Here is a 26,927-nt window from a genome sequence, read left to right as displayed (position 1 = left end):
TCTCGAATGCCTGATATTTTAGGTATGAGTGCAGGAGAGTGAGAACATTTCTACTGATCCACCTGTTTCTATGTGCAGGTCGGAAGTTTGTTTTTAGAAGGCTGTAAGAGGGGTCAGTCACTGACAACAAGTGTTTGCCACCAGTGCCACAGAAGCCATGAGGAGAACTCAAGTAATAATTATGTCGTACTCTTTGATGTGTTAGTGTCTGTGGTGATTGTAAAAAAGACATTTGAACAATGAAAGATAGACTGCTATGCACATTCATGTCTTGGACCCAGAGGAGTGAAGATGCATGTTCAAATTCTCATATGGTTTTTAAACCAACTCTTATGTCTCAATGTACTTAATTATTTCTAAAGCTCGACCTGCAAGTGAGATGACGAAGATATTTATATATCTAAGAAGAGAATTTTGTTCTGTATAGCAGTTCTAGTACATCATTAATCAACGAGTATGTTGACACTGAAGTTCATATATGTGATCAATAGATTACAAAAATAAGAAGATATTATTTTCTGTCGCAGAAAATGTTAGAACGTGGCGACCTAAGTGACAGGACCAGAAGAAAATGGGGATTTAAAAACAGAAACAGAAAGAAGATATTTGGTGTTGCCACAGCAACCAGGCCTAACAAGATACGAGAACTGTTTTCAGTAATTGTATTGAGTCCAATAAACAAATGGAAGAAAGATGCAAGTTCAATGCAGTAAAAACCATGAGAAAGTAATAGCGGAGAAAACTGGAGAGAAGACCTCAACTTTTCGACTAAGAAGATCGGGTGTGGAGAGTAAGCAGTCTCCACACACATACACTGCTTCAATGCAGACGCAGTAATAAGCTATCGATGCTGACTGCACCAGCAGCTGTTCACCGGTGCTGATTCTGCATCCGCTCACCAACGATGATGCTGAAACCAACATCTGACGCCGCTGGTGTCAGTGCTCTCCACCGCCACTGATTACACATTCGCTCACCAGCACCTCTAGAACTCTACACCAGGTGAGCGAAAACCAATAATTATCTGGTAAAAGTTGAGGGGATGGGTGAAGGATAAACTGTTATTATAGTTATTGTACTCAGGGATGAATTTTCTTTAGATGATTACTAGGTCTAAGATCAATAAAAATAGGATAAAGAACAACAACTAGCAGAATCAGTCACAGCAATTAGAGTGACCAGGAAAATGCAGACTTGACTGAATTAGTGAATTTAATTAAACGCCAGCGAGCAAATTCAGCAGCTGTAAATGCTCAAATTGAGAATTTAAGTGAAAAATTAAATGCTCAGAATGGAGCTTTAAGGAGAGAAATAGGTGTTGTACATTCTAGATTAGATGCTAAGGTAGATGACCAGAGAATAGAGTCAAATGCTCAAAATGCTTCACTGAGAAATGAACTGAATGTGAATTTAAGTCTTAAGTTAGATTCAGTGAATACCCAATTAAATAGTAAATTAGATGCTTCGAGTGAAATTTTAAGTAATCAAAGTGAAACCTTGAACAGTCAAGCAGCAAATACAGTTTTATTAAAGACTGAATTTGACTTTTTAAATAATAAGGTAGAAAATCTGAAGTTAGATTTAAAGAGTGAACTCACTAGTTCTTTGAATACTCTCATAAATCAACTGGTCACTGACTTTAATCAGAGACAGAATGAGACTTTAAATATTCAAATGACAAATATAGGTTTGTTGCCCATCAAAATAGATGCTCAAAGCAAAGAATCTAGTAATTGATGTGAAGACATAGTTACTTTGGAGACTGAATGCGACGTCAAATTCAGGGCTATTACAAATGATTGAAGCGATTTCATAAATTCACTGTAGCTCCATTCATTGACATATGGTCATGACACACTACAGATACGTAGAAAAACTCGAAGCCGCACTTCAGGTTTCTGCCGCCAGAGCGCTCGAAAGCGTAGTGAGACAAAATGGCGACAGGAGCCGAGAAAGCGTATGTCGTGCTTGAAATGCGCTCACATCAGTCAGTCATAACAGTGCAACGACACTTCAGGACGAAGTTCAACAAAGATCCACCAACTGCCAACTCCATTCGGCGATGGTATGCGCAGTTTAAAGCTTCTGGATGCCTCTGTAAGGGGAAATCAACGGGTCGGCCTGCAGTGAGCGAAGAAACGGTTGAATGCGTGCGGGCAAGTTTCACACGTAGCCCGCGGAAGTCGCCGAATAAAGCAAGCAGGGAGCTAAATGTACCACAGCCGACGGTTTGGAAAATCTTACAGAGAAGCCTAAGCAGAAGCCTTACTGTTTACAATTGCTACAAGCCCTGACACCCGATGACAAAGTCAAACGCTTTGAATTTTCGGCGCGGTTGCAACAGCTCATGGAAGGGGATGCGTTCAGTGTGAAACTTGTTTTCAGTGATGAAGCAACATTTTTTCTTAATGGTAAAGTGAACAGACACAATGTGTGAATCTGGGTGGTAGAGAATCCTCACGCATTCGTGCAGCAAATTTGCAATTCACCAAAAGTTAACGTGTTTTGTGCAATCTCATGGTTTAAAGTTTACGGCCCCTTTTTCTTCTGCGAAAAAAACGTTACAGGACACATGTATCTGGACATGGTGGAAAATTGGCTCATGCCACAACTGGAGACCGACAGCGCCGACTTCATCTTTCAACAGGATGGTGCTCCACCGCACTTCCATCATGATGTTCGGCATTTCTTGAACAGGAGATTGGAAAACCGATGGATCGGTCGTGGTGGAGATCATGATCAGCAATTCATGTCATGGCCTCCACGCTCTCCTGACTTAACCCCATGCAATTTCTTTCTGTGGGGTTATGTGAAAGATTCAGTGTTTAAACCTCCTCTACCAAGAAACGTGCCAGAACTGCGAGCTCGCATCAACGATGCTTTCGAACTCATTGATGGGGACATGCTGTGCTGATTGTGGGAGGAACTTGATTATCGGCTTGATGTCTGCCGAATCACTAAAGGGACACATATCAAACATTTGTGAATGCCTAAAAAAACTTTTTGAGTTTTTCTATGTGTGTGCAAAGCATTGTGAAAATATCTCAAATAATAAAGTTATTGTAGAGCTGTGAAATCGCTTCAATCATTTGTAATACCCCTGTATAATAATAATAATAAAATAATAATAATAATGTAGAATCTGATTTTAGTAAAAAATTAAAATTTTGTAAAAATGTATGTAATGTTAAATTTAATTCTGTAGGACAAGAAATGAATACTTTGGAAGAGAGCACAGACCAGCCTAAGGAATTAATATCGATTATTCAATCGAAAATTCCAGGTGTTAGTATACGAGCTGTTACTACATGAGCTGTCAGTTCACAAGTAAATAATGTAGAACAAAATTTCAGAGAAAAAATAGTCATCTTTGACATTATAAATATAAGTAATCTGGCAGAAACATTTGAGCTAATTACAGAAAGAAAAATTACTGAGAGTATAATCTCCGGACATGTTGTGACTGTTGCTTTTTCCAAACCTAATGATACTAACAATGTTATAGACGACTTGTGTGAAGAATTCAAACTTGTCCATGACAGAGTAGAAAATAGAATAATTTTACCTAATGATGTGTTATCTAGTAATGTGGTGATTGTTTTGTTGTGGGCAGATTTTCACACAAAATTTAATGAAAAGTACCAGGCATTTTCTAAAGTGAGGTTAATATCAGATCCATGGGATCTGTGAAGAGTCACATCTGTATCCCAGGGACGTTAATGTTCTGTGTTAATGGGCGTGGTGACGACTGTTGGATCCCTAGTTGTTTTCGGTGATTCTTCTGTTCTATTTTTCCTGCAACGAATTTCCTTCAAATCTTAAACTATTCTGTAATCTGTTCTTGAATTCTTATACTACTGTATTATCCTATTGCTTCTGCATACTTGTCTTTACTTGGGTGACAAGCAAAGCAAGTCATTGATATCAAGACCATACTGCTTCTTGTAGTAATAGCAATAAGTGATTATATAACTACTTGTGGTCTCAAATGTGTTACGTGTGCTTCTGGTCCACACTATGTAATCAATGTGATAAATTTTGTTGTTATATCGAGTCAGGACAGAAGCATCTATTAATGTTTTCACAATATGCTCCTCAGAAGCAGTTGGATTCCAATTTGATACATCGGCAGTTACATCCAGAACAGTTAGTGCCCAATAAGTATTTCAATCGACTTCACGCTCTGCTCTAGTCAGCGGTGGCCTCGAATCCCAGCATCAAAGTATAGTTACATCTTAATTTTGCCTAAGTTATTCTTTGAGAGTAATCAAGGAATATTAGATTAATACAAAATGGAAGTTTATATGAATCATTACATAATTGTGATAGCATGATACATAATAATTTTTACCCTTTGTGAGATATAATGTATCACTTTTGAAAGGGGGGGGGGTAGTGTAAATACAAGCAGACTAACACTAATCACACACCCCACCTTTCAGACAACACTTGCAGACAAGTGTAACTGATTCTTCACCATTTGTCAATCCTTAGGTGTTCCTAAGATTTTCTTTGGGGGGCTTCAAAGGTGAAGGTGAGAATGTCCATTCTGTAGGAGATGTTTAACATCATACCTCCTCCGGCTTCTCACTCAAGTACCGGCAAAGTAGGGATCCTGGGGAAAGGGGGTGGTAAGGGTTTTTTTGTCTTTGGGGCTATCTTCTTTCTCTTCTTTGATCTTAGCATTCTCTTCTCATTTGAGTACCGGTCTATCTTTCCCTCTTTCCATATGCATATACTTCTATCGCTGAAGTCCTCATTATTTTCCATGGTTTCCAAAAACCTTCAACTTATTTCATATAAGTAGGCCAAAGAATCAGGATACACAAACACACATCTACATACACACAAAGATAAACTTAAACACAAACAGGAGAATTACGAATTAGAAACCAGAAGTGATGTCTGAACCGCCAAGGGATTTGGGGAATAAAGATATATGTACATCTGAGTCGATGCACATATTACACTGCTGATATGTGATGATTCTGTATTGTTATTTTTTGTCATGTACGTCTGAGTCGATGCATATAATACATTGTTGATATGTGACGGTTCTGCATCGTTATTTTTTGTCACTCTCAAAAATATATTTACATGTGCCGTGCTAGTCCTTTGAGAAAAGGCATAGTATCTACTGGGAGGTGGTAAATACAGGTAGACATAGCATATACTATGTGTGGGCATGATATCTGTTTATATGGTAGAAGTGAGGAGTGAAAGAAAACTCTAGAGTATTAGATGGAGCATTAGAAAGTGGAGTTAAGGTGTAAAGTAGAGTTGTAATTTTTCCACAGAATATTTATGGATAGTATTCATAAAGATGTATGATAGGGCAGTGAACCAGGTGGCCTACTCAAGAAGAATATGGAGGGCGCATTCAACAGTTATTGAATGAGAAAAAGGGCGGATAGGCAGACATATGAAAGGAGGACAGGAATGAGAAAGGGGCATACATACCAAAACGGAAGGAGAATGGGTACTCCTAGGATCAACCCATGTAAGATATCAGTACAGTTCCCAATGGGAAAAAGAGCAGTATTGTGACAGAAGTCACACGTTTAAATGGTAAGTTTGAATTCTATGCAGCACTAGCATTTTTACGTTTTGGATTTACAAGGGTCAGAAGAAGGGGACATTTTTTTTCTACCCAGAGTTCCTCCAGATTACAATAAGTAATGCATAAGTACATAATTAGGACAAATAGTATGGGAAGTAAGAACAAAGCAGTAGAGTATTCATGAGTTGTGTGCCCCTGGAATTTATGATTGGAAGAGGAATAGAAAACAAAGATGTTTTTTGGAGACTGAAAAGAGCTAATTCACAATGTGGATTGAAAGGTTCACATTTTGTAATTGTGTAAAAATATGCACGGTTATTAGTAAAAAAGAGAGGTACTGTTAAAAGATAAAGAATTATCATCTTGTGTAATATTATTGTACATAATGAATATGTATAAAATATCACATGTTCAAGCTAAGGGGAGGGATATATAGTGCCTCAAGAATTTCGGTGTAAATTCTAGAAACACTCAGCCTTCAACCGTCTTGAACATCCGATGTTTTAGGTACGAGTGCGGGAGAGAGAGAACATTTCTAACAATCCACCTGTTTCTATGTGCAGGCCGGAAGTTTGTTATTAGAAGACTGTAAGAGGGGCGAGTCACTGACGACGACAAGTGTTTGTCGCTAGCATCACAGAAGACATGAGGAGAACTCAAAAAATAATTATGTCATAGTGTTTGACATGTTTGTGTCTGTGGTGATTGTAAAAAAAAGACTACTGAACAATGGAAGATAGACTGCTATGTACATTCATGTACTGGACTCACTTGAGACTAGAGACTTTTAAATTATTTCATGTCTTGGCTATGAATTAAACAAGACACATGTATGTTATATGTGTAAATGAGTCTAACATGTAAGGAATAAGTTAGCTTGCAGAAGTTATTATCTTTGACAGTTAAAAATATAAAGTGATGGAACTGAAAATTATTATACGAGTACCAAACTTATTTCAAGGATAGAGAAGAATTTTTAATAAATTCCCTTAACCAGCTATAGTCTTCGAAGAAGGAGCTTGTGGGAGATCGATGAAGCTGATTACCCAGAGAAGAGGATTGACTACACACAATGTGCAAGTTAACTGAATTGAGAGACATGTGTGCCTTGCAACCCAATACCACACTGTCTCTTGTCGTCTGAAAATGTTAGAATATTTAGACTTGTTTTATAGTGAGTCAATATATATGAAAACATTATGTATTTTATACATTTTATTTGTTTGTGTCATGTGGGATATCTTCCCAGCCTCACTTAAGATGAAGAATATTTGTACAACAAAATCATGCAGAAAATGAAGAATAAATAATCAAATGTTGGTCATATACTATTTAAAAACAGATCCTTTCTTGTACTTGTTATAATAACTAAACTTATTATTTTTCTTGCTGTTGACAGAGAATAATTCATGTATATAAGTGCCTGCAGATTGAAACAAAAAGTAGGGAACAGAAAATTTAAGATATAAGTGGAAATTTAAGTATAAGGAATACAAGACTATGAATTTATTTAAAAAAAATTAATGTTGATGGTCTAAAGTCAAGTCAACAATGCTCTTTTACGTAAACCAGTCAGTAATATAAACTGTTCAGTACTTTTTTTACATGATTATTTAAATTATGGTATCCTTGTAAATTTTCATCATTTACTGTGAAGCATAGTTACATTCTTATAATTTAATGCCATTTTATTGTATAATTTTGTCTGTATCCACTGTATTTTTATGTACAACTGTGCTGCATATACTCAAAAATCAACAAAGCATTTGAAAAATAATTAAGTCATATATAGTAAATGAATTATTCCAGCCATGATAACGCTGTCTGTATGCTGGCCTATATTCACATAAATGAAAGGTACTTAAAAATGGATCTATCATTTGTTGTTGTTGTTGTTGTAGTCTTCAGTCCAGAGACTGGTTTGATGCAGCTCTCCATGCTACTCTATCCTGTGCAAGCTTCTTCATCTCCAAGTAATTACTGCAACCTACATCCTTCTGAATCTGCTTACTGTATTCATCTCTCGGTCTCCCTCTATGATTTTTGCCCCCCACACTGCCCTCCAATTCTAAATTGGTGATCCCTTGATGCCCCAGAACATGTCCTACCAACCGATCCCTTCTTATAGACAAGTTGTGCCACAAATTCCTCTTCTCCCCAATTCTGTTCAGTACTTCCTCATTAGTTATGTGATCTACCCATCTAATCTTCAGCACTGTCCTGTAGCACCACATTTTGAAGGCTTCTATTCTCTTCTTGTCTGAACTGTTTATCGTCCATGTTTCACTTCAATACATGGCTACACTCCATACAAATACTTCCAGGAAAGACTTCGTGACATTTAAATCTATACTTGATGTCAACAAATTTTTCTTCTTCAGAAATGCTTTCCTTGCCATTGCCAGTCTACATTTTATATCCTCTCAACTTTGACCATCATCAGTTATTTTGCTCTCCAAATAGCGAAACTCATCTAATTTAAGTGTCTCATTTCCTAATCTAATTCCCTCAGCATCATCTGATTTAATTCTACTACATTTCATTATCCTCATTTTGCAATTGTTGTTCATCTTATATCCTCCTTTCAAGACACTGTCCATTCTGTTCAACTGCTCTTCCAGGTCCTTTGCTGTCTCTGACAGAATTACAATGTCATCGTCGAACGTCAAAGTTTTTATTTACTCTCCATCATCGTCGTCATCATCATCATCATCATCATCATCATCATCATCATTTAAGACTGATTATGCCTATCAGCGTTCAGTCTGGAGCATAGTCCCCCTTATAAAATTCTTCCATGATCCCCTATTCAGTGCTAACATTGGTGCCTCTTCTGATGTTACGCCTATTACTTCAAAATCGTTCTTAACCGAATCCAGGTACCTTCTCCTTGGTCTACCCTGACTCCTCCTACCCTCTACTGCTGAACCCATGAGTCTCTTGGGTAATCTTGCTTCTACCATGCGTGTAACATGACCCCACCATCTAAGCCTGTTTGCCCTGACTGCTACATCTATAGAGTTCATTCCTAGTTTTTCTTTGATTTCCTCATTGTGCACACCCTCCTGCCATTGTTCCCATCTACTAGTACCTGCATGGATTTTAATTCCTACTCCAAATTTTCCTTTTGTTTCCTTTACTGCTTGCTCAATATACAGATTGAATAACATCGGGGATAGGTTACAACCCTGCCTCACTCCCTTCCCAACCACTGCTTCCCTTTCATGCCTCTCGGCTCTTATAATTGCCATCTGGTTTCTGTACAAATTGTAAATGGCCTTTTTCTCCCTGTATTTGACCCCTGCTGCCTTCAGAATTTGAAAGAGAGTATTCCAGTCAACATTGTCAAAAGCTTTCTCTAAGTATACAAATGCTAGAAACGTAGGTCCCTAATCTATCTTCTCAGATTCGTCGTAGGGTCAGTATTGCTTCACATGTTCCAACATTTCTACAGAACCCAAACTAATCTTCCCTAAGGTCAGCTTCTACCAGTTTTTCCATTTGTCTGTAAAGAATTTGTGTTAGTATTTTACAGCTGTGACTTATTAAACTGACAGTTCGGTAATTTTCACACCTGTCAACACCTGCTTTATTTGGAATCGGGATTATTATATTCTTCTTGCAGTCTGAGGGTATTTTGCCTGTTTCATACATCTTGCTCACCAGATGGTAGAGTTTTGTCAGGGCTGGCTCTCCCAAAGCTGTCAGTAATTCTAATGGAATGTTGCCTACTCTCAGGGTCTTGTTTCGACTTTCAGTGCTCTGTCAAATTCTTCACATAGTATCATATCTCCCATTTCATCTTCACCTACATCCTCTTCTATTTCCATAATATTGCCCTCAAATACATCGATCTTGAATAGACCCTGTATATACTACTTCCACCTTTACTTCTTTGTTTAGAACTGTTTTTTCATCTGAGATCTTGATATTCATACAAGTGGTTTTCTTTTCTCCAGAGGTCTCTTTAATTTTCGTGTAAGCAGTATCTATCTTACCCCTAGTGATATATGCCTCTACATCCTTACATTTGTCCTTTAGCCATCCCTGCTTAGCCATTTTGCACTTCCTGTCGATCTCATTTTTGAGACATTTGTATTAATTTGCCTGCATCATTTATTACATTTTTACATTTTCTCCTTTCATCAGTTACATTCAATATTGCTTGTGTTATCCAAGGATTTCTACTTTGCCTCAACTTTTTACCTACTTTATCCTCTGCTGCCTTTACTATTTCATCTCTCAAAACTACCCACTCCTCTTCTACTGTATATCTTTCCCCTCTACTTGTTAATTGTTCTCTAATGTTCTCTACAACCTCTGGTTCTTTCAGCTGATCTAGGTTCCAGCTCCTTAAATTCGCACCTTTTTGCAGTTTCTTCAGTTTTAAACTACAGTTTATAACCAATAGATTGTGATCAGAGTCCACATCTGACCCTGGAAATATCTTACAATATAAAACCTGGTTCCTAAATCTCTGTCTTACCATTATATAATCTATCTGAAATCTTCCATTGTCTCCAGGTCTCTTCCACATATACAACCTTCTTTCATGGTTCTTAATCCAAGTGTTAGCTATGATTAAGCTACGCTCTGTGCAAAATTCTACTAGGTGGCTCCCGCTTTCATTCCTTACTCCCATTCCATATTCACCTCCTACTTTTCCTTCTCTTCCTTTTCCTACTATCAAATTCCAGTTCCCCATGACTATTAAATTTTCATCTCCCTTCACTATCTGAATGATTTCTTTTATCTAATCATACATTTCTTCAATCTCTTCATTATCTGCTGAGCTAGTTGGCATATAAACTTGTACTACTGTCGTAGGAATGGGTTTTGTGTCTATATTGGCTACAATAATGCCTTCACTGTGCTGTTTGTAGTAGCTTACCCACACTCCTATTTTTTTATTTATTATTAAACCTACTCCTGCATTACCCATATTTTATTTTGTATTAATAACCCTATATTTACCTGACCAGAAGTCTTCTTCCTCCTGCCATTGAACTTCACTAATTCCCACTATACCTAACATTAACCTATCCATTTCCATTTTTAAATTTTTTAACATACCTGCCCGATTAAGGGATCTGACATTCCATGCTTCGATCCATAGAATGCCAGCTTTCTTTCTCCTGATAACAATGTCCTCCTGAGTAGCCATCACCTGGAGGTCCGAATGGGGGACTATTTTACCTCCAGAATATTTTACCCAAGAGGATGCCATCATCATTTAACCATACAGTAAAGCTGCAGGCCCTTGTATATTTAATAAATAAATAAAAAGAGAGAAAATCAAAATGGAAGAACTTCCTTTAAAATCCTGATTTTCTTGTGTAGAGGACAGTCATTTTATTTGCTGTCATGGATCAGTAATAAACAATTGAGGATCCCAGTACTTTATTGTTATCACATAAGTAAAACTACAATTAATACTAAATGGCAGAAGCAGTGAACAAGATTTTCATTATTTGCCTAATGTGCAGTGATCACTCCCATAGGGATCGTGAGGATGCCAAAGCACATATAGAGGCACTTTAACATCACTCTTTCTGCACTCCCTTATTATAGGCTAGGAATAGGCCCAAAGACTGGAAAAATGGGAAGTACTCTTTCCCATGCCTTCACTGTGGGTTTGCAGAATATGGATGAGGATGCAGAATGATAAATGAAGTACTCAAGTAAAGGCACTCCAGGTGTTGTCAATGGTCAGTGCAGTTGCATTTATATGACTGAACAAGTACAATATTCCCATAAGGTGGAATGTTGAACCACTGGTAGGACAGGAGACATTTGAACACAGCATGAAATAACAAAGGCCATTTTAGTTTCCTAAAGTGTAATACAATGTATTCAGAATGGTGGTGTTTGACTGGTAGTATGGAAAATGGGTTAATTAAGAGCTCCAACATATGGGGACAAGGAAAACCAACACTGCACACTGCCGAATGTTGATGCCATAGGCTGTTCTTTTCATTTTATGAATGGCAATCCTCAACAACACAGAGCACACTATAACCACGAACAATGATTAAAATTCTACATGAGACAAATAGGCCTATAATGACATGCCATGGTCCTAATAAGTTTACTGTCTGCTCCCTATTGGCCAACTAAAGCACCATCAATTTCATTCAGTTTGACTTCAGCTATGTAGACCCAGACACAGTAAGACACAGTTACAGAAAGCAGATAGTACTCAATTGCTGGATATTCAAACTAAGCAGGAACAGATATTTAATGCTATAAAGAATTTTAACTCTGGTGCTTTTCCTTCAAGAATATTTTCTCATATTTGTGACTATGTTATGAAGGTAGCCTGCTACACTTACAAATACTCATGTTCTTGTGCTTATCCTTCTTTTCATGTCAGCCATCTGTGGACCATGTTAATTTGGATCAGCTTTATTTCTTAAATGGTTTTATTCAGCTGAGCAACTGGAAGCACACCATTAATCATGATGAGGAAACCTGAGAGATCATATAGCTTTTGATTTGACTTTATCCTTGTCCATTTTTCTTTCAGTCTCATAGTTTGCAATCTTCTTCATTTCACTGTGCATGATGTTTTCATCTTGACTGTAATTGTGACATCTACAATTAATACAAACAAAGTAAAGAAATAGATAACTAGCTATGTCACATGTTCGCTGGCTTTGAAGTTGCTGAACTTGTCTGGAGTTCACTTTAAAGATGTATTACATCTGAAGCAGCTCCTCTCTTAGCTATTCCACAACAGGAATTTTTTTTCTTTGAGAAGCAGTAAAATTTCTTCCAGGAACTCTTTTCTCTCCAGAGAGTTATACCATACTTTCCATGGGTTTATGCCATACTCTCTGTTAATTTAGTTAATGAACAGTCCATTGAACAGCCAGCTGAAGAGTACGTTCAATGAAATTATTCTGGAATGTTCCAAGACATCGTAAATGCTCCACCTTAAATGCTCAGCTGGATACAGTAATAGGATTTAAATTTCTGATTGGTTTATCCATATTATACTGTTGTATATTTTTATTAAATACAGCTGCCATACAAATAAACAATGTAAGTAATAATACCTTAATTGTTCTGATGACAAGTGTGTATCTCTGACTGGCTCAGAGACGGCTTCATTTCATACAGAAATTTATTAGAAGAAGTTCGTGTGCGTGTGTGTGTGTGTGTGTGTGTGTGTGCGTTTGTGTGTGTGTGTGAGGGAGGGAGAGAGAGAGAGAGAGAGAGAGAGAGAGAGAGAGAGAGAGAGAGAGAGAGAGAGAGAGGGAGGAGGGTGGGGGGGCAAAGGTTGGGGGTGTGGTGGGGGGGGGGGGAGGGGGGAGGGAGAGACAAAGTAGATATTTGATCAGAAAAGAAACATACCTGGAGTTTAGTCAGACCATGTTCTGATTTTTCTGGAGGTGGATACAACTGTTCCGAGGCAAGGTAAAGATCCTTTTGGAAATTAAGTCCCATAACTTCATCTTCTTCACGGCCATATCTGAAACTGCATATAACCTGGCCAAAAATTTTTCTTTGATCTATGTAGTCCTGATCAAGTAAAATTACACCATCTGAAACAAGGTATACAGCAAAGATTTTAATGCGTTATGTTAAGAATGTTTCTGTACTTCACAAGGACATTTATATACAGTCTTTCTTTCTTTATTTAATCTTAATGTATACTGTCGGTTTCTTACTTTGTATAAAGCACCATAGGTTTTTTTTTCATTGCTTTATTGTTATATATTGTTACTTTTCAGAAATCATATGCTAAAGATGGTAGGAAGAAGGCTACACCCACACCTCATGTCTGTTCATCGGGTCTCATTCTCAGTGAAGCTTTTGTTTCATCATAGCATTTTCCTTATCAAAAACTACTGTGGTAAAATGGTATAACCACTTTTTCTATATAAAACTGGTAACTAATTATACTGATCAGTAACTTTTCATACCTGTTAAAAAACTTGGCGATATTTCATTTTATAAACACGACCTTAGCGGTGGACCTTTCAGGATGCTGTCAATTGTGTGATTGTAAATGTATATAGAAAATGTGGCCTATTTTTGTACATTACTAACTTTCATTTTCTACTCTATACTTTTTGTAAACATTCTGAAATTATGTTGACAAACAATTGTGACATCAAAAAGTAATAAGGAAACATTAAAAAGGCACAACACATATGCTACAAATTACTCAGGATGATGATAAGTGAAAATCTGGAATTACTGTGAACAGATGATATTAAGTCACTATTCTCCAAATAGAAGAGACATTGAGAAATAGGCAGGCACAAAGAAAAGTACGATAACAGCTGTTTTTTGCAGTGTATGTGAAAATGCTGCATTGTGTGTCATTTGTCCATGATGTTTATATGATATTAATGATATGACAAGTGGCTTTTTTTCTGGTGAAATAAGTGAAAACTTGGAGAGTAAAAAGAGGAATAAGAGTTGGCAAAGCAAGTTTCGGAACAATGGTACACGACACAGGTACTGGAAAGAGTCTGGAAATAGGGAAGCATAGTATCTCACAAGTGTGTTGCCATTTTTCTGATGGATAGTAAAATTATGTTGGAAACAAAGAAATTAGAATAGTTTTTATTTGCACACTGGTGGTTTTTTGGTAATAAACCATTTATGCTTGAATAAATATTCACATCAGTTGTGATGATAATTTTTAAGTCAATTGAAAGAGATGCTCTTGACTGCTAGACAGGGATGCGATCTGTGACAGCAATGAAAGATGGCAAGGCCAGAGATAAATATTTATGAGCAATCCAGTGTGCACTAATTAATTAGTAGCTGTCTGTCTGTCTGTGTTGGGATCTCAAGGAGACAAGATGCATGTGTATGCCCACCAAGTATGGGTAACATTGTGAACGTATTACATAAAGGTTGTGTGTTCAAATAAATTTTGGGCAGTTATAAAATAGTTGTTTGAATATTTATTTATCAGTCTGCCACCATCCACCTTAACAATTTTGGATGATTGTGATGACCTGTAAGGACACCAGTAATAATGGAGGGAAACACCAGGTTGTCACCACAGCATTGTAGAAGTTTAACGAGGAAATTATTTCAAAAAGGAACACAAAAAAATTAACTTTTATATCTATGTATTCATAACAAAATGTTCAACCTTTTCTTCATTAGCTATGGTGAATGTTTGATTATTCCAGAATAACGTGAAAAAAGTCATTTACTCATTTAAATAATATTTTCCTGGTCTTTTCCAAATCCGTTTTCTACTAATAATACACTACATAATAAAACCAAATTCAGTAAAATGAAGTCAATGGGGATGAAATAGTTTTGAAATACCAGGTGTCTCAAAATGACCATCAGCAGTTTTAGGCTTTGTAGCATTTTTTGTATTCAACTTACAATTATAAATAATACATCAAATGAAAGAGAAACTCAGATAGTTTTGTTCGTATCACTGTATGCATGCACTGTTTCCTGAGCTTTCCATTATAAAGCTTGCTTGACGTTGGATGGTGCTTCTGTGCATAGAGGCTGAGTGGCAGGGGATCTTGAAGGGAATCAGATCTGTGCATGCATGACAGTAGAGAGCGGGCAAACAAAGTCCATGTTGCTGAACTGTGTTATTGCAGACAACAGCCAGGTACCTATGCCTACAGTACATCATTGTATTATACATTCACATCTATCAGGGGAATAATAAATTTTAAAATTGGTTTCAATCAGTCGTCATGAGAGAAATCTTACTTCACATCTTGACAACGTTGCGTCCTCTGCTCCACAGCTTTAGTTTGCATGATGTTAGAAGGCGAGAACAACTCACACAGCTTTCTGAAGACATCTAGTACAATTTTTCTCAAAATGACAACAGTCTAATGACAAGGTCATTGAAACTGCTTGTTATAATTGTGAGTTATTGCAATTTGGACTGTATTTTAAGTAAAAATGTATGACACAGCAAAATTATCTTGAAATACCAACCAGGATCATTATATTTGCTTGACAACTGCTTCTACTCCATAGAATTTTTACAAATGTGTATAATGCATGTATGTGGGTGTCTTTGACTGTAGTTAAGTGTAATTAGCCTGCATAAAAAAGGATTACTGGTAGAAAAGACTAATGTAAAAGACTATTATAAAAATGGTCAGTATGTTTCATATTTTTCACTGTCAATGGATATTCTGAGTATAAACAAACTTGATCGACATTATAGTGAGAGACTGCATTTATAATAACATCAAAAACCACCTATATCATGACACGTAATCGTCCCTGTCATTTTAAGGTATTTTTCAATTTGCACCTTGAAAATAACAGGAGTTTAGCTGTGGAAATATCACAGTTTTTAATGAATTTATCTGGCTGCATTCTTGCAAGTTATTAGAGCATATGACACACTGGGAAAAGCTTAAGTTCTTCTTGGGCAATACACTGAGCCGAAACATTATGACCATCTGATAAATAGCTTGTTTGTCTGTCTCTGGAATGAAACAAATAACTGATTATGTGTATCAGGGATCTGACAGTCTGTTGGAAGGTTTGTGGAGGTATGTGGCATTAGATGTCTAAGCACCAGGTCAAGTAATTCATGTAAATAACGGGCCACTGATTTGCGTATGTGGAGATGGCACCCAATAGCTACCCAGATGGGTTCCATAGGATTTACGTCAGGCAAATTTGATCAGCAAGACATCAAAGTGAGTTCACTACAATGCTCCTCAAACCACTCTGGTACAGTTCTGGCTCTGAGAGCCAGACAATTATTCTGCTGACAGATGACATCATCGTCAAGGAAGACATCAAGCATGAAGAGATGCAGATGGTTCGCAGCTCTCAGCGTGTCTATGATTGCTAAAATAGATCCCTTGCAAGTGCAGGAGAATGTCTCCCATATCATAATACTGATACCACCAGCCTGCATCCATGGCATGCTGAACATTTTGAGCTGCCATTCACCTCTGATGGCTTTTGTGGAAACAACCATCAACCTAGTGTAGCAAAAATGTGATTCACCCGAAGAGCCAACACGTTTCCAGTGATCAACAGTTGAATCCTGATGGTCTTGTGCCCACTGCAATTATGTCATTGGGTTAACACATTCAACAACATCTGATGAATGGTGTGCTCTGAAACACTTGTGCATGACACAGCATTTTCACCCTTTCAGCAGAGATGCCACAGATCACCATCTATCCTACTTTATAGAGCAGACAAGCCTCAGAACCCATATTCTATGAAGAGTCATGGGCATTCAATCATTTGGTGCCTAGTGGTAGTTTCACTGTCCTCATTTTTGATATACTAATTCACAGATTCTGTGTAATAATAATCTCCTCTTTGTCAAAGTCGTTTATCTCAATGGATTGCCTCATTTGCAGCCCATATCTTCACTAGGGTAACCCCTGTCCATGTCTGCTCCACTTATGTCCTTCTGTTACCATGTTATGTGCCCACACCGTCACCAGGTGGCATCCAACATTGCATGGGGTAGTGGTCATAATGTTTTGGCTGACCACTGTATGTTGAATATTATAGTCTTCATTCTTCTTAGGATACAAATTCCTAATCAATAAAGTCTAGGAAGTTCTCATATACTATGTATGCAATTGAAATGTTGACAAACACATTTCTTAAACCATGAGTCTTTGAAACTAAGAAATATTATTACTTTACTTTGTTCCAAAGCCTACATCATAATACCATCGTCATTGCTATCTGAGTCTGTGTCTGAACCATCTGCTTGTAAATTTATGATAATAAGTTCAAGGCCTATATCCATCTTCACCTCCCTATCAAAGTCTTCTTCCTGAAGCTTTTCAGCATGCCGCACAGACTGTGCCCATGTTGAAATGGGGATGTTTTCTGTTGCTTTTCAATTCAGTTTCCTTTAACCTGAATGATTTTTTTTCCTTCCCCACACATAGCCTTTAACCTTTTCCTAAATTAATTCCATGGGATTATACTGACAGTAATAAGTTGGTACATGCAAAAATGTGTGACCACCATCATATGCCAGGAAGTCAAGTCTGTACGTATAAATTAATGAGCTGCAGGAGTTCGGCATGAGTCTGATTTATATTGTGTGATATATTTTTATTTTTAAGCCAGGGCAAAATATCCACTTTCCTAGTGTTTGTGATTGGTGTTTTCTCTGCAACAACTGAATGATAACTGATATTGTAATTACAAAGACAAATTTCGAAGCAAGGTATGGCAAGAATCGTTCAGTGAACCATTTCACAAAACTAACAGCATTCATTTCCATGTGGCAGTCACTGCTGTTTTCTTTACAGCTAAATACAAGTTTACTGTCAGGAACGTAAGTAGAAGAAGCACCAGTGTGTACAATAATTATCCAAGAACCTATTCCTATGTGAATTTTAAAACTGCCAGTACATCACTCACATTCCAGCGAGTTTCCCTGGGATGACTCTGACTCACCTTTGTTTCATGAAGATGGTACAGTGTTGAACTACCTCCTTCTCTGGTATCATGCATCTTTATAAGAGATGTGGTTCGTGCTGCACCTATGTCCCTTCTTTCAACTAAAACCTCTCTTCTTAACATACTGTCTTTGAAACCAATGTATTCTAAAATTCTTTACACTGACAAAGTGCAACCTTTGAAGCCATGCATAACTGTGAAAAAGTTTTTGGGATTTTGGGTAGTCACCATTCACAAGGTCTGCTTATTGAAGCATTTGTTGTAGCAATTACTCCAGACACAATGATCAAGGTTTGGAAAGACCTCACCTCTTGACTCAATCTGTGCCATATGACAAATAGTGCTCATGCTGAACACTTGTACGAAAACTGTTTGAGCTGCTCTTTCATTAAATGTATCATTTATAATCGTACATTGAGTGTAATGAATGCTACAAAGCCTTACAACCTCAACATTCATTACAAAATACTCAGTACAATGATAAACAGGGTGAGTCACCTACCATTACCAAGGGAAACACCTCCCAAACCACAACAAACACTGAATAATGAGTTCTGCAGACAGAAAGTGTGGGGAGAGGCTGGTGTAATTAGTTAATACAAAACCATTGAAAAATGCACGGAAGTATGATTTTCAACACATACTTATGTTTTTTAAAAATGTAAACCTGTTATTATTTACTTAATCAATGCCATTTGTTACATTGTAAAATGTTAATTACATGCACAGTAATTTGTGACGTAAAGTTGACACTTGAGTAACTCCTCAGCAGTTCAATCATGTGTATAGGAGAGAACCGAATTAATTAGGGATACAAAAAGAACAGTGATGTAACATAGGTACAGAAGAGGAATGAACAGCATGTTACATCCACATGCTAACATTTTTATTTGTCTTTTTCTCTGAAGAATACTGTATGGCACTGATTTGTTAAAAGAAAATGTACATTAACATAAGAATGTAGTTAAACTTACAAATTTGGTTTTTGTTTTCAATTACAGAATGTAAAAGTGTGTGTCTTGACATTTCAGGCCAATAAATGTTCAAAGTGGTGCCCAACATTTTCTGCACACATTTGCAATCTACTTTTGCAATGAATGTCTTACACAATGTAGTACACCTGGTGTAACGTTGCCACAGGCTGCCTTAATATGATGTTTCATATTCTCTGGAGTTGTAGGCACATCATGATACACATTCTCCTTTAACATACCCCACAGAAAGAAGTCTAAAGGTGTAAGATCGGGAGAATGGGCCGCCCAATTTATGCATCTGCCATGTCCTATGAAATGCCTGTCGAACATTCTGTCAAGGGTCAACTAGTGTTCATTGCAGAATGTGCAGGAGCACCATCGTGTTGATACCACATATGTCTAGGTGTTTCCAGCAGGACATTTTCTAGCAATGTTGGCAGATCATTTTGTATTTTGCAGCTGCTTGGGTGCCTTCACTGTGCTGAGGTCCAATGAGATGGTTGCCAATTACTCCGCACCATACATTTACATTCCACGGTCGCAGTCGGTGAGGATTTTCCATGGACTGGTAACGCATGTTTTGTAAATTCACTGCTTCATCGGTAAATAGGTAGAACTGCAACACTTTCCCTGTTAATACCCATTGACAGACATTCACTTAATTATTAAAGTCATCTCCATGTAATTGCTGATGCAGCGACACATGATACGGGTGAAATTTGTTACGATGAAGTAAGCGCATTACACTACTTTGACTCATTGTACTGCCTCTAGCGATGTCATGTGAACTCATGTGTGGGTTCACGGCAACAGCAGCTAACACACCAACTGCACCTGCTTCTCCAGTGATGGGTTTGTTATGGAACCGTTTGTGTGTTACGACCACACCTGTTGCATACAATTGTTTGTAGATGTTTTCAAATGTGCGGTGCATTGGATGGTCTCTGTCTGGGTACCTTTCTACATGCAACATGCAGGCTACAGCTGCATTTTGTGTACACTCACCATAGATGAGTATCATCTCTGCCTTTTCAGAGTTAGAAAAAAGCATTTTCACAGTTCTTACAACACTGTACACACTGTTGTACTTGTGACCTTCTCTCGCTCCTACTATGTGTACTTGTGTTCTTACTTGTGTACAGTACACTATCACAGACATCTGGTAACACAGCATACTACAGTTATTCTGAGTACAAGGACTAATTCAGAAAGTGCTACATGGAGACACTAAGACAGACGAACTTGTAAACATCATAGTCTTCATAAACATATCCCTACAGATCTTGTTTGTTACAACATGCAACTGAACGTCTGAGGTTTCAAGTGCCAGCTTTATGTTACAAATTACTCAGGATGAACTTACCATTTTACTGTGTAACAAATGGCATTAATTAAGTATTCATTTCTATATTCAGATGTTCTAAAAATAATAACAGGTTTCCATTAAAAAAAGTATGTCTTGAAAATCATACTTCTGTGTATTTCTCAATTGTTTATATTAACCAGTTCCACCAGCCCCTCTCCTCCTACCGAGCGAGGTGGCGCAGTGGTTAGCACACTGGACTCGCATTCGGGAGGACGACGGTTCAATCCTGTCTCCGGCCATCCTGATTTAGGTTTTCCGTGATTTCCCTAAATCGTTTCAGGCAAATGCCGGGATGGTTCCTTTGAAAGGGCACGGCCGATTTCCTTCCCAATCCTTCCCTAACCCGAGTTTGCGCTCCGTCTCTAATGACCTCGTTGTCGACGGGACGTTAAACACTAACCACCACCCCCAGCCCCTCTCCTCACTTTCGGTCTGTGGAATTGGTTATTCAGTGTTTGTTGTGGTTTGGGAGGTGTTTCCAGTGGAAATGTTAGGTGACTCACCCGGTATACACTATGTGATCAAAAGTATCCGGACACCCCTAAAAACATACGGTTTTCATGTTAGGAGCATTGTGCTGCCACCTACCACCAGGCACTCCATATCAACAACCTCAGTAGTCATTAGAAATCATAAGAGAGCAGAATGGGGTGCACCACAGAACTCATAGACTTCGAACATGGTCAGGTGATTGGGTGTCACTTGTGCCATACGTCTGTACGTGAGATTTCCACACTCGTAAACATCCCTAGGTCCACTGTTTCTGATGTGATAGTGAAGTGGAAACATGAAGGGACACATACAGCACAAAAGCATACAGGCCAACCTTGCTTTTGACTGACAGAGACCGCTGACAGTTGAAGAGGGTCATAATGTGTAATAGGCAGACATCTACCCAGACCATCACAAAGGAATTCCAAACTGCAACAGGATCGACTGCAAGTACTGTGGAAGTTAGGCAGGAGGTGAGAAAACTCGGATTTCATGGTCGAGTGGCTGTTCATAAGCCACACATCATGCCGGTAAATGCCAAATAACACCTCGCTTTGTGTAAGGAGCATAAACATTGGATGATTGAACAGTGGAAAAACATTGTGTGGAGTGACAAATCATGGTACACAATGTGGCGATCTGATGGCAGGGTGTGGGTGTGGCGAATGCCCTGTGAACATCGTCTGCCAGCATGTGTTGTGCCAACAGTAAAATTTGGAGGCAGTGGTGTTACGATGCGGTCGTATTTTTCATGGGTGGCTTGCACCTTGTTGTTTTGTGTGGCACTATCACAGCACAGGCCTACATTGATGTTTTAAGCACATTCTTGTTTCCCACTGTTGAAGAGCAATTCAGGAATGGCAATTGCATCTTTCAACATGATCATATTGCATGGCCTGCAGTGGAGTGGCTGCATGACAATAAAATCCCTGTAATGGACTGGCCTGCACAAAGTCCTGACCTGAATCCTATAGAACACCTTTGGAATGGCAACTTCATGCCAGGCCTCACCGACCGACATTGATACCTCTCCTCAGTGCAGCACTCCATGAAGAATGGGCTGCCATTCCTCAAGAAACCTTCCAGCACCTGAATGAACGTATGCCTGTGAGAGTGGAAGCTAAGGGTGGGCCAACACCTTATTGAATTCCAGCATTACCAATAAAGGGCATCACAAACTTGTATTTTCAGCCAGGTGTCCGGCTACTTTTGATCACATGGTGTATGACATCATTGAAATCCATTTGCAGATGCTGAATGTGCAATGGAATACACATGAAAATTTATACCAGACTGGGATTTTCAGGCAGATCTCCAGCTTTTCATGTGTAAGTATGAGATCTGACCAAATCACACTCTGGTGCATTTTCTTCAAATATCGGATGATCACTGCATTGTGCCACTCCACCTTCTCCCTCTCTCCTCTACAATCAGTCAATTCTATTTTGTATTAGTTTCATGGTGAATCATCATGCAACCCTTTAGTATTAGCAAATGGATGTGTTAATCAGTTGGTTTAGGCATGATGGAGGGGACAGATTATACAACTTTTGGAGCTGGTGCTTCAGTCTTGAAAAAGAGTCAGTTTATGAAAAATTTGGTAGCTGATACAGTTGATGTATATTAAGACTATCACCAGCAGGAGGAAACGAGCCCTTAGCACAAGTATGAGAGACAAGGAAAGGTGGGTTAGCATGAACTTCTGAACAAACATGAATTATTTGTTATATCTGGACAAAAATGATTTATTTGTTGCTTGGAGTAAAAATTGGTAAAGAACTAAAAGATAATTATTGCTCTACAAGACATGAAACATTAGTAATTGAACAGCATAGCAACAATCACTACTGAAAAATTTCTGTCATTGCCTATCTTTTGTTTACAACAGCATTTCTTGTTAGTTCCTTCTTTAAGTCCATTGGCACTTACTTAAATTACATAGGGACAACAAAACACTGTGTTCTCACAACACTGTTGAGCTGATAAGGTAGAATAAGATACACAGTGCTCGTAACATTTCTGTATCTAAATTAGGCCAATCCAGAAGGATCAAAGACTGTAGTCTCCAACAATGGAAAGTGCGGGATGGAATAACAACAATCTACAAAGGGTAGATTGCTGCTCACCACATAGAGGAACTGTTGACTTATCAACAGGGGAACTGCTGACTTATCAACAGAGACAGTGATAAAGACTGCTTTACTCTCAGATACTTACATTGGTACTTCAGTCACAGGTGCCAAAAAGTTTTCTGTGGGTTGCATGTGGAACACAATCTCATTCCACGTTTATATTCTTACAAATACAACAAATTCAGAACCCACTCTCTTTTTTTCTGCCAAAAGTTTGCAACTTAATCAGCGAAATATCTGAACTTTTTTTAATTTCGGAAATTATAACAAATTGTTTGCTTACATTCCCATTGTTTAATAGCTTCAGCTCATTTCTCTTAGCTATGAGTCTAAAATTCAAGGTGAATAAGAATTCTTTGTTCATTCACACATTCTGTCCTCTTATGAAGGAGAACTTTCATGGATGTGGAATGCATCAGTTATATGTGCAACTGACTTTGTACTATGTCACCGTTTATTTCAAAAGTACCATCACATGAGGGTATCAAACAAAGTTTAAAATATTTGCTGTTGAATGACTTCTGTAGCTCTGCATTTACACATTTGATAGAATGCTTTATCCTCAGAATGTTGTATCACTCAAAGAGTGTGCAGTATTCACATTTCTGTGAAGGGTGTTCCAAGAGTCACGCTTTTTGTCATCTTTAAACACATGGTTGCTGTTACTATCAAAACTGTTCCTAGCACCCTCGATAGGCACTATAGTATTGTGCTTACTGAGATCTTTCCCCAGAAGGCCCAAATCACAGGTGGCACAGCTAAGTCCTGTACTTCAGTTAAGAATACATGGAAAGTATGGAAAATGCTAGTTGTTCAAAGCCAGATATCTGTTTTCTTGTCACCACATACTTTTATGCTGTCATGACTATTAATGAGTAAGTGATTGAAGGATCACTTTACAATGCTATAGGATCTGCCAGTTTGATATACAATGGTTTAATGAGGAGGGACAGGACTAGTGTTTAGCTGTTACCTTCTTGAAGGAACCATTCCAGCACTGCCTGAAGCGATTTAGGAAAATCTAAACCAGAATGTATAGTCTGCTGAAGACTAAAACTTCACATATGAATAATACCTTATACTTTCTTACCAGATTAAAGATCAGTAGACTTCAATCTCAATTCTCAAAACTTTGAAATTATTGCCTCTGCCCCCCCCCCCCTCAAATTCCATCCAATGAGTATGTAGTAGGTCCTAGCACTGTTTATGAGAATTAATTGAAGCCATTACGCCTTTCTACCCAGCAGCCTGTGCCTGTCTTCATTTTCTATTTTACTAAGAATCTTGTGTCTTGGAAATACAAGATTTTTCTCTCATCTTTTTTCACAAATAAAATTTTTAAGTAAGAGTGATTTCAAACATGTAGTTTGTACCACAGCTGCATCTTATTACCTTCAATGTTTGTAAGTAAAAGTTGTAGAGAAAACATAAATTGGGATAGCTTATTTAACTACCTTTTTCATTTCCTTGCAATTGGGCATGCAGCATCACAAACAGTTGGCTTAGAGAGTAAATATGTCCCTATTAAGCAGCCAGGTATAGTCATGTTGCACTTACACAATAATTCTGTAAAAATATGATGAAAATTTATTCATTCATTTTGTGAGCATAGATGTTTAATAATATGAGTAATAATAAAAAAAGGAAACTTGTAGTTTGCAGAGGTGGGCAAAATACGGCAAAAATACAGGAGATTTGTTTTTATTAACATGACTGGGCCCAGCCTGAATAAACATCCCTAAGCACTTCAAAAAACTGTATCTGTATCACATATGGTTTGGTTGTCACTATGCAACATCATTAGACAAATGCTCACTTTGAAGTTCATAAACACTCATATTGCTTGCATAATTTGTATCTTTTTGTTAATGTAATATTACTAAAGAGAATTAGTAGTTTGAGAAATATTATAAAATTTTACTACAGATGTATTCCATCAGGAGTAACTGATTCACAGACATGAGAAGAAAGCAGTTTGTTTCACCTAGCAAGACTAAAACAGTTAAACAATAAATAATAAACATTAACAGATAGTATGAGCTTACCTATTGGTTCAGTGCCAGTAATATGGTCTACAAAGTCCCTTTTCCCCAAATATAATGTAAGTTTTCCATTTGGAGAGCATTTCTTAAAAACTTTGAAATTTACAACCATTGTTGCTAAATGGCTCACTCACGCCTTCTTAAGGAATCTGCACAAGACACTTAAAATCTGGCTTATATATGCCCACATGAATGTGACGTTCACCTCATGTACGGCTTCCTAAGCCTGTTACTAAGCACATAAACTGCAGGAACTTGGGGTAGTTGCTGTGTGCATTTATAGGTCTTCAAGTAATCTAATAAGCTCCAAGGGCATGAAGGGACTCAATGGAAGACATGTAGAGTGAATCAGTCCCATCGAAATGCAGGCAGTGTTACTGAGGGTATTTCTTTCTGAAAATGTGTCAACTGTTGCAAATAATATATGATCACCATATAGTAGAGCTACTCTATTTCTTATGATGATTATATTGTGCATTGACCCCGAATGACTTATTTCCTGCTAAACAGTCACTATTGAAAGACACCCATAATTGATTAAAAGCTAATATGTAGTGCTTCTTATTTATTTAGAATTTCTTCTTTGATTTCTTTCTTTTATGTAAGTCAGTCATCTCAGAATGACCTTGACAGAACACAAACAATACACACTTGTTATTTCATGTTTTCAGTGTAACTGGTGGAGTACATCAGTTATAATAAGTAAAATAATGTTCAATGAATCGTGGCACATGGTGACAAAGGATCATCATTGTTAGTCGGTATGATTTTAATGATGATAATGCAACTTCAGATGATGAAAATGCTAAAAAATCTATTTACTGAATAAAGTGAAGGCATATGGCAGCTTCCCGGCAGTTATGTCTTCCTTTAACATTTACAATCAAGTTTATTTCAGTTCAATACGTGCATACAATTTTCAATAGCGAAGCCGCTTTCAACTGATAATAGTTTTTTTCCATAGCTCATGAACAAGCCTTGACCTCATGCTGGATGATAATATGTGAGTCATCTTTTACATGAAGCTTTTACCAAAAGTCTTCTCCTAGGGTCCTCATATCTTATGCTGAGCAGAAAAATCTACAGGTAAGCATATCTTCATCTATACACATACCCTGCATTTCACTATATGTTATGTGGCACAGAGTGCCTTACACTTGCTGTCCCCCTCCCTGTTTTACCATTCCATTCACATGTGTTATGCTATTTTTTACTCTACAATCTCTAATTTTATTCCTCTGATCTCTGCACAGTACGTACTTGGGAAGGGAGAATAGCCTGCGGCGACCAGTTATTGAAGGGTTATGCGAGGCTTCTCAATGAAACACATTATGATATTTGCTATATCATATATGTGAAGTGCAATATTTGAAATTTGTTTGTGTCTAGAGACTTGCCAATCACTATAGCAAGACCAGATCATCTGAAAATCCTCCTAAATATCGTAAAAGTTCTCATGATAGATAAGATCAGTACGGCAGGGACCATATACTGTAAAAATCTATAATGAGGTGCAGACATTGTCCAACATTGTGCCTGTAATCAACAACAATGTTTGCATATATTGCTAGTGGGTATGATGAAATATCAACAAAGTTAATTAAAGAATGTGATTCTGAGCTAAGTAACATATTAAGCTATCTGTGTAACCAGTCGTTTATCAGTGGAATATTTCCTGAATGGCTGAAATATGCTGAAGTTAAGCCACTGTTTAAGAAGGGAGATAAAGAAATAGCATCAAATTTCCGTCCAATTTCACTGTTACCAGCATTCTCAAAAATTTTCGAAAAAGTAATGTACAGTCGTCTTTATAACCATCTTATCTCAAATAACATACTGTCAAAGTCACAGTTTGGATTTCTAAAAGGTTCTGATATTGAGAAGGCTATCTTCACTTACAGTGAAAATGTGCTTAATTCTTTAGACAAAAAATTGCAGGCAACTGGTATATTT

General features: G+C 37.6%; 2 protein-coding genes across 5 annotated transcripts in view; one reads left to right on the top strand and one right to left on the bottom strand.

Moving 5' to 3' along the window:
- The window catches only part of LOC126183350 (arrestin homolog), a 101,341-nt gene extending 76,206 nt beyond the window's left edge, over positions 1–25,135 (bottom strand). Inside the window, exons 1-2 of the mRNA XM_049925243.1 lie at positions 24,978–25,135; positions 12,917–13,107 (exon numbers count right to left, since the gene is read on the bottom strand). Of these exons, the coding sequence (XP_049781200.1) occupies positions 12,917–13,107; positions 24,978–25,086 (300 nt within the window). The 5' untranslated portion in view covers positions 25,087–25,135. The remainder of the gene's footprint in view (positions 1–12,916; positions 13,108–24,977) is intronic.
- A 190-nt stretch (positions 25,136–25,325) lies between these two features.
- Positions 25,326–26,927, top strand: part of LOC126162037 (uncharacterized) — a 35,314-nt gene continuing 33,712 nt past the window's right edge. For 2 of the 4 annotated variants that reach the window (XR_007534988.1, XM_049918269.1), the window contains exons 1-2: positions 25,370–25,735; positions 25,939–26,060. Coding sequence is in view for 3 of the 4 variants with exons in the window: in XM_049918269.1 (XP_049774226.1) it covers positions 26,038–26,060 (23 nt within the window). In the remaining variant the exon portion in view is untranslated. The other 2 variants (XM_049918287.1, XM_049918278.1) reach the window with 2 other exon arrangements.

This window comes from Schistocerca cancellata, chromosome 1 (genome assembly GCF_023864275.1).
Source record: "Schistocerca cancellata isolate TAMUIC-IGC-003103 chromosome 1, iqSchCanc2.1, whole genome shotgun sequence".
NCBI classification, from domain to species: Eukaryota; Metazoa; Arthropoda; class Insecta; order Orthoptera; family Acrididae; genus Schistocerca; species Schistocerca cancellata.
This window is presented reverse-complemented; position numbering and strand designations above follow the sequence as displayed.